Source organism: Eleutherodactylus coqui, chromosome 6, assembly GCF_035609145.1.
Source record: "Eleutherodactylus coqui strain aEleCoq1 chromosome 6, aEleCoq1.hap1, whole genome shotgun sequence".
Taxonomy (NCBI): domain Eukaryota; kingdom Metazoa; phylum Chordata; class Amphibia; order Anura; family Eleutherodactylidae; genus Eleutherodactylus; species Eleutherodactylus coqui.
The window spans coordinates 127248242-127257378 of NC_089842.1; the positions used below are offsets into that span (position 1 = coordinate 127248242).

The 9137-nt window shown below is 46.6% G+C and overlaps 1 protein-coding gene across 2 annotated transcripts in view; it reads right to left on the reverse strand.

Annotated features, from left to right (window-relative positions):
• The window catches only part of TTC8 (tetratricopeptide repeat domain 8), a 29173-nt gene extending 20439 nt beyond the window's left edge, over nucleotides 1-8734 (reverse strand). Inside the window, exon 1 of one of the 2 annotated variants that reach the window (XM_066607579.1) lies at nucleotides 8530-8734. In XM_066607579.1, coding sequence (XP_066463676.1) covers nucleotides 8530-8643 — 114 coding nt within the window. In that variant the 5' untranslated portion in view covers nucleotides 8644-8734. The remainder of the gene's footprint in view (nucleotides 1-8529) is intronic. The other variant, XM_066607580.1, reaches the window with a different exon arrangement.
• Nucleotides 8735-9137: the final 403 nt, after the last annotated feature.

Genomic DNA, 9137 nt, shown 5'->3' on the forward strand with positions numbered 1-9137 from the left:
AGAATGTATAAAAAGCTCAATTTGAACAGTACATTTTTATTAGAAGCTGAACCCATTTCCTAAAATTCTGCTACATTTTATGATGCGGTGATTGGGCCCAGAAAGTCATCTGCACATCATGTACATACAAGGGCCGGGAAGGACTGGTAGACAGTCGCCATGGTGTAAGATAACCTTTTAATGCCTATACTTATTCTGTCCCTTCCCTATCGCTCAGGTTTGTCAAGGTGCAAGTCGTCCTCTGTAACTATGCGCCATTTTCAGTCTTGAAATTAACTGCTTGGAAAGAACCTATCAGGAGATTTATAATGCCCCAACCACTGGGCAGCATGAAATCTGGCCAGGCACCCACATTACAGATAGCGATGCTTTAGGCCTCATTCACACGAGCGTGTGCACTCTCACGCTGGCTGCACACGGCTGAAAATCACAATGGAGATGGATAGCCGTGATCGAGTCCCGAAATTAATTAGCATTTTCTGATCCACTCTCATGGGCGCATCGCGTGAAAAATAAGCTGCAGAGCAGAATTCCATCTTCTAATGACTTCTATATGGCTTAAATAGAGCCAGCTGTCTTCTTTTCTGAGCGCCAGATGCAGTTAAACTCATGCCCTTTATTTTCAGCTCCCAAAAGGAGTCTATGGGAGCTTCCGAAGTTTTTCATCAAAAGATAGCTCATTGAATTTGTCGACTCTACGAGTTGACAAATTTTGACACAATGGAGCAAAATGGGTCACTTGCAATCTCAGGAGGTACCAGGAAGAAGTTCACGTGCTGTGATCAGAGACATAGTCCAGGATCTGTGAAAGCATGGAACAAATGGTCCCTTAAAACATTTATCATAAGACTTTAGGTCCAAGATTTCCCATAAGCAGGAGTGGAAACACTTCTGTCTTTAGCTTGAGGAAGCTGTTATACAAAGTCAGGAACACTATGTTTTCCCCTTAGGGAGAACACCTAGAGGGTGAGTGAGGAGACTTATAGGGCCATTCATTCTCCTCTGGGTAATATGCAAATAGGGGAGATGGAACAATACCTCTGCAGGAATCCCATGCTGCAGTAACTGCCTGTGGCCAAAACCCCACCTGCCGTGGCTACTGAACGCATGATTTTGCCAACAGTCCTGCCCTTTTAGGCCGGGCTCACATGACCGTATCGTAAAACACTGCATGAAAATTGTAGTGCTTCACTTACGTAGGGAATTGCATATCCCCGTGTATTGTTGAGTTTCTGCTTGCGTATGCCGGTACATGTACAACGTATTTTACGCACGCTGTCTTGCACTGTCTTTTTTTTTTTAATGTTCTGGTCAGGTCTCTTAGCAACATGCAAAAATACGCTGTACATACACAATGCAACTGCGTACGCACTGCGTTCAGAACGCACCCATAGAAAACAATAGGGCTGTACGCGTGTAATACGTGGTAAAACAGAACATGCAGCGTTCTTATTTACACGCATAATATACGCAAATGTGAGTGAAAGAATGAAAATCAATGTGCTTTAATTGACGCCATTTACCGTGTAATATGTGCGTGTAATACGGAATACAAATGTGTTTGTGTGAGCCCGGCCTTACTGGCACAACCTTCCAGCCGTTGGCCACTGCAGATGGTCAGCTTGTTCTGCATTTGGTGTACTGCACCCTAAAGAAATGGTGACTGTTAGGCTGGGTTCACACGGGGCGGATTTGCCGCGGAAATTCCGTGCAGCAAATCCGTCTGCTTAGCCAGGAAATCCTGAGATTAGCCAGCCATATGGACGAGATTTTTCAAAATCTCGCCCACATGGGGCGGCTAATTCGTCGTGGCAAAAGTCGGGACTGCGGCGCGGATTCCCGGGACGCAGCATGTCCATTTTTTTTTTCTGCTGTGGCCGCGCTCTCCTCTATGGGAGAGCCGGCCGCAACAGAAAAGCATGTGGCGAAGCCACTCCGAAACCTGCGGCTAAATGCCTGCGGGATTTGAAGCTGCACTTTCGTAGTGGAAATTTCGCAGTTTTTCGCTGCGGCAAAACCGCAACATTTCCGGCGAGAATACGACCCGTGGGAACCCAGCCTTACACATGCTGATAATCAGGAGCGTCTGACCCCGGCGACCTGCAGCACTGAGGTGGAAAACACTAAATGTTCAATGTCAGAGCAGATGTCTGTCCGTGGGGGTCCGACTGCACAGAATCTCGCAGGCAGTTGCCATATTGGTCATTGTTTTTATGGCTCACAAATGAAGACATGAAGCGGCACAAACCGCAGCAAGCGTACATAATAGCAGAAGTAAAACCAATTTACACTGCTGTCAGTAGGTTCTTCCAACAATATCTGGTCCAGCCTGCAGTGGAAATGTAATGTCAGAAATGCCCAGCAGGGTCTGGAGATGCAGGCTGGTAACGATGCAGGACACTAATTAAAATATGCTAAGGAAATAATGAATATCCTGAGGAATACAACTCCCAGACTTTCCCTGTTCTCTCTCCAGCGAGGAAATAAATTAATGTTTAACAAACTGGCATGAAGTGAATGACTAAACCGCAGCGCTGGGTTTTTTTTACAAAGGTTTATATTGTTATTTAAATAAAGTTACTGCAATTAATCAAGAAGAGCTCAGAGTATAATACTGCTCCACGGTCGGCCCCGCGGACATCTATAACTGCTCCACGGTCGGCCCCGCGGACATCTATAACTGCTCCACGGTCGGCCCCGCGGACATCTATAACTGCTCCACGGTCGGCCCAACGGACGGCTTGGGAATATTAGATAGGGATTCATTTATTGGGATTCCAGACAAAATCCAAGTGCAACTTGAATGATACCCTATATACAACATATCCCTACCACCCAATGGAAAGGTATGGCACAAGCAGCTAAATCTACTTACCTTTAACATACAGTGAGAATAAACTGCTCCATGGCATTTCTAGCTCTTCCCTTGTTCATCTCCTTCCGAAGGCACACATGTGAACATAGCCTAAGGGTTCCCTCACATGAGCATATTCATGCCTACGTATTACATATTTTTGTGTACATAATACGCAGTACTAAAAGCCGTTTGATTTACATTGGGCTATTTAGACCTGCAAACAATAGTATCAGCGGTATCCCGCTGAGAACTCACCGCGCAGTCCTGATAAGACTCGTCGTTGAAAGACAACGATGAGCGAATTGTTAACGAAAACTGCACGATGGCCACGCGTTTAGACCAAACGATTCTCACTCGCTTTGAGAGAATTTTGAGGGAGAATTGTTGGATCTAAATGGGCCTTTAGTCCTCAGTCAGGATCAATAACGTGATGCATGTACAGTGTCTCCACCAGCAGAACAACAAGTATAGCTCGGAAGTGTAAAGGTGCATTTACACACACAGATATCTTTCAAAAGATTGAAAGATCAGTGATAGTTTTGCATAAAGTACTAATAAGCACTAACTGCTGTTAGTACTTTATTAGCTTCATTTGCATGCAAATGAGCTTCTAGGAGCTGTTACTGAACTCAGCAGGAGGTCTGAGCTCTGTAATTAGCTGTATTGTTCAGCCTGGGGCTCCCCATGGATAATTCAGCACCATGGACAGCAGACACAGTGTGCAGTCCTGCTTATCAGCTGTTCTGCTGGTGGGGCTGAGAACTGAAAATAGCTGCAAAATTGTTATAAGCTGTAATCAGCTCTCAGCAGGCAGAACACAGCCTGCAGTCCTGCTTATCAGCTGCTCTGCTGAGGTTTTCAAGAAGAACTGAAAACAGTCATTCGGCCAAACTGTGAAAGATGGGCACATTTAGACACAACAATTATCTCTCAACATGTTTTCTGTTTTATTAAATTGCTACAATTTGGGAACTAATAGAATCAACAGGACTAATGAAACTGCCAACTAATCAGCTAATCAGAAGACTACAACAGCATGAAAGGCTCTAATATCTAATGTACAGCTACGGCACTGTATGGTCATTACCTGGATTACCTCTTCAGAACTTTTGTCCTTAGGAAGAAACATAAGGAAATAGCATTGCATTAAAAAGCAACCACAGAAACCTTAATAGGCCGTCATAAACCAACTACCCAATACAGGCGCACTGCTGTTTATATTATTCACTAGAGTAAAGAGGAGTGATAATAATGTGATCCCTTAATATCAGACCCCTTAACCAGCAGCAGCGACTGATATACGAGCGCATCATAGTGTGAAGCGGGGGTCCCTGAGAACTGTACTAGTTGTGTTTACCAATAAGGCCTCCCTCATGGTTTTCAGAGGAGCCCCTCACACCGCCGCTCGATTGCGGTGCTTTTCAGCGCCATGAGCGCAGTCTGCTTTATTTTTAGGCGTTTAGTGCTCCTCATCAATGATCGTCGGATGAAAACAACAATAGAACACGGCAAAGCGCCGCAATTTAAATCACGGCGCTTACTGCAACGCCAGTGTGAGGGAGGCCTTAGGCTACATCCACACACCGTGGAAGGTATCCGCTGCAGTAGAAACATGCTTTCAAATCCGCAATAAAACACACACGTTTTTAGTGCACATTTCACTCATTACATTGAGGGTGCATTCACACGAACGTATATCGGCTCGGTTTTCACGCCGAGCCGATATACGTTGTCCTCGTGTGCAGGGGGGGGGGGGGGGAGGATGGAACAGCCAGGAGCAGGTACTGAGCTCCCGGCCCCTTCTCCGCAACTCTGCACTATTTGTAATGGGAAGAGGCGGGGTGGGGGCGGGGCTAAGTTCCACGAATTAGCCCCGCCCCCGTCCCACCTCTCCCCATTGCAAACAGTGCAGAGGGGCGGAGAGGAGGCAGAGAGGGGGCGGGAGCTCAGTTCCTGCTCCTGGCTCTTCCATCCTTCCCCCCCCCCCCCCCTGCACACGAGGACAACGTATATCGGCTCGGCGTGAAAACCGAGCCGATATACGTTCGTGTGAATGCACCCTGAGATTAACGAAATTTGCTGTAAATTTTCGACAACAAATACATCACGCTGCGGGTTTGAAAGTCTGCAACATGATTCGAATCTGCAGTGGAAGAAATGCGCAACTTGTATGCCGACCTAAGAGCCAGCAATGGAGCCTTTTATAGTATTTTTAAGCATACTAATATAGCAGTACCCTCCAGGACCCCCATAACTGACATCCACAGTGCTTCCCATAAGGCCACCTTCACATGCCAGTATTCTGATCAGATTTGCACCTCTATTTTTTTTGGACCCGCTCCTGGTTTTGGCTTACAAATACTGATCAGACTCCTGCTATGTGAATGGGGCCTAAGAGGCAACCACAGAAACCTCTGAGACCCCCATATGATTGCAAGGCCTGGATGATTTCCGCAGGGACAGTGGTGTCGGGGCTGCAATGATACAGAATCATGTACTAGATTTCATTGATTGTGATGCTTGTTTGGAATATCACTATAAAGGGGTTTCACAATTCAAAACATATGGCAGATCTGTTCTAAAAACAGCACCATAGTTGTCTGCAGGTTGTATGTGGTATTACAGCTCAAACCACAATCACTTCAATGGAGCTGAGCTGCAATACTAATGTTTCTGGATAAAAGCAGACATGGGTGCCAGTTATAAGACAGGTGATAAATGATGGCACACAGCTGCCTGCTTCCCAAATAATAATCAAATCATTTGGTACAGAGGTAGCAACCCATAAATCTATGTGGTCCCGGCTCAGGTGTAGATCATGTAAAGGGGTTTTCTGGGACTCTAATTTTGATTACCTTTTCCGAGCATAGGTCATCAGTATCTGATTGGTGAGGGTCCACAGATCAACTGTGTAAAGATGCTGCGGTGCTGGCATGAGTACTGGGGTCTCATCTCATTCCTGTGACGTCGTGGTCATCAGTCATGTGGCCCAAGAGCGGCAGAGTCCTATTCAAGTAAATGAGCTGCCATATCAGGCACAGTCACTGTACAATATACTGCCTGGTACGCAGGGAAGAAGCCACAGATTCTGCAAACAGCTGATCCCCAGGGGTCCTGATCAGCAGCCCCCCACCGATCTGATATTATAGACATTACTATTGATGACCTATCCTTGAGTCCCAGAAAATCCCTTTAATGCAGTTAGCAATAGATGCAGCACAGAACTGTTTATAGATGTACAGATGACATATGTGAAGAGGAGTGCAGGTGGAGCAGGGGGATCGGCAGTAGACGAGGCTCAGGGCCTCCTTCCTGCACATCCATACGCTCCGTCTCGCTCTGTGTAGCATGGCAACAATCTTCCTGCGCCACTTTCCAAGGTCACCCACAGAATATTAACAATACCACCATATGGGAAGAGAGAACCTAGCGCAGAACAACTATACAACCCACCCTTCCTAACACACAGAAATGCTGCTGTTGCTGCACGATGATATATAATATAATATAATATACATAGACGCACGGTGGATACAAAAAGTCTACACACTCCTGTTAAAATGCCATGTTTGTGTCTTGTTAAAAAAACCTGACAAAGCTGAATCCTTTCACATTTATTTCCACCTTCCATGATCGGTACAACTCCATTGATAAACTGAAATCATTTAGGGTAGAAACATTAAAAAGAGAAACTAATGCGGTAGCATAAGTGTGAGCACCCTCTTATATTTGGGGATGGGGTTGTGTTGAGAATTAGCCAATCACATTTAAACTCATGTTACGCAGTAGTCAGCACTCCGCTGCCATTATTTACAGGGATTCGGATTTCCCCCATATAGTTCCGCTCTTCTAGGAGGAGTTTCCTGACATTTTCTTAGTTGCATTTTCCAGCAAAAGGCATAAAGGCCTTCAACAATCAGATCCCTATGATGTGTAGTAAGGCATCAGTCAGGGGAAAGGGACCGAAACATTCCCAAGAAACGGTGGGCAAAGACTGCAAAGTCAAAATGTGCCACGCTGATGAGACACCAACCCTAAAAGATTGAGTGCTCTTGTAAAGTCAAAGGGTATATCAACAACGTATTAGTTCAGATGGGCTAGTGCACTGAGCTCCCGCCCCCTCTGCCCTGTTTGCAATGGGAGGGGTGGGACAGGGGGTGGTGCTAAGTTCCGCCCCTGCCCCCTCCTATTGCAAACAGTGGTGAGGGTGGAGAGAGGGCGGAAGCTCAGTGCACTGCTCCCTTCCTGTCTCATCCCCTTGCAGAGAGGGGCAGCTTATATTGGCCGGGTGTGAAAACCCGACTGATATACGCCCGTCTGAATAAGTTCTTTTAGGGTGTGTATATTTATGCAACCATGTTTTTTTAAATTATTTTCCACCCTAAAATATTTCAGTTTGTTTCTCAGTGGAATTGTACAGATAACAGAAGGTGGAAATAATTCATATATATATATATATATATATATATATATATATATATATATATATATATATATGACACACACACATATTACATATAGACACACACAAACACATACATACACACATATATACACAAAGTGTATGAATCTGTATGGAGCGGTGCAGAGGATACACAACATTCTCTATATCCTTGTCTAGAGGGTATAACTTGTATCCATCTCCTGCAGATCATCTTATTAGTCCATAATCTGATTAGGGATCTCCTCCTGCCCCTACATCACTCATTACACATGGAGCACCAGGTGTGATCAGGACAACCCCTTCTCTTACGGCTTATTCCACTATGTGATCAATCTAGGATTTTGGTTCAATTTAGAAAAACAAACAAACAGTATGCCTGCAGCGGGTGAATAAACCTCAACGCACACATGCCCAATGTGCCAGGGGAGCTGCAGGTGGCAGCGTGTTTCTCCAGGGTGCATCTGTAGTATATTACATGCCACCCAGCCCAATACAATAAGTGCCAGGGTAATACTTGGAGGCGTTCAGTTGGCTACTGAGGTTTAGCGTATATCCCCACAGGGCAGATGTGTTGCAGTAATCTCCGTCCCATTCATCTGAAGGAGCCTTGCAGAACATGAACTCCATTCTTTTGGATGAAGTCATGCCCATGAGTGATGGCTTCCCAGACAGCGATGCTGCGAGGTAATGAAATCGCTGCATGTCCTATTTTTGCGCGTCCCTCAGCACGCATCGCCTATTGTTTGCAATGGGACGGTCAAACACCTTGCACGCCGTGTGAGGTTTCCTACTGAAATCACTGCTATTCACTTGCGGATATGCCGACGTGCGTGACACCAGCGCCGCAGGATCACACGGTCACTGAAGGGATGGGGGGTGCTTTTGCATGAAACCGCCTCCCATCCGCGGGTAAAACGCACAATGACAAGCGTGATATCACGTCGGGTTCCTCGGCAAAGTTGCGCATATGGTTGTCTGAAGCCGCCCTATTGCACGCGGGGGCTAGGGGACACCGCTGAGCGGACGGCATCGCTTGGGGACGCCGCTTAGGTACGCAGGCTTACATACGCCGTTGAGCAGACGGTATCACACACTGGCTTAGATACACCGTTGAGCAGACCAGGTACATCAGATAGCCCAGCTACAGAAGCTCTCACACACGCTGTCACTGTCAGCCACATTCAGTAATTCTGTTCCCCCTGTCGCCTCCTCCCTCCGCCATCATCACCTGGTCGTAGGGCTCCTTGTCCAGGATCCGGCCGCACACCTGGGCGCACCGCTCGAACTTCCTGCGGCGGAAATAGCTCCAAGCCTGGAGCAAAGGATCCATCTCGAGCCCCATCACCTTCCCCCGAGACTCCCCGACCACAGACAGCAGACCGGCCGGGGAGGACCAGGCCTCGTCACCTTGACAACGGAACAGCGCAGCAACCGCTGGGTCCTTACAGGGCTGTCCGCAGAGCTGCCTGCGCGCGAAATCCCTCTCCGCATTTGGGTCCTTGCACTGGCTGTTCTGCTGTGCCTGATGACAGAGGTGTTTGGTGTTACTAATGTGGATCACCTTGCTTATATTTTCTATTTTTTGTTTTACTTCCTCGCTGGCACAAGATTCAGCAGCCCTTATCCTGCGCTTCCTGGTTTACGAATATAATGCCAGAACCGCAGTGAAGACTGACACTTAGGAAGTAGGGAGTGGTGGAGGGTTCATCCAAGTTGCCAGTTGTATGGGCTTACAAAAAGTTGCAACATTTTGACAAATTTGTTATGCAAATAAACACGTGACTGCACTGTGTTTGTAAATCTCTGCTGGTTGTGGTGTTACAAGATCCTAAATCT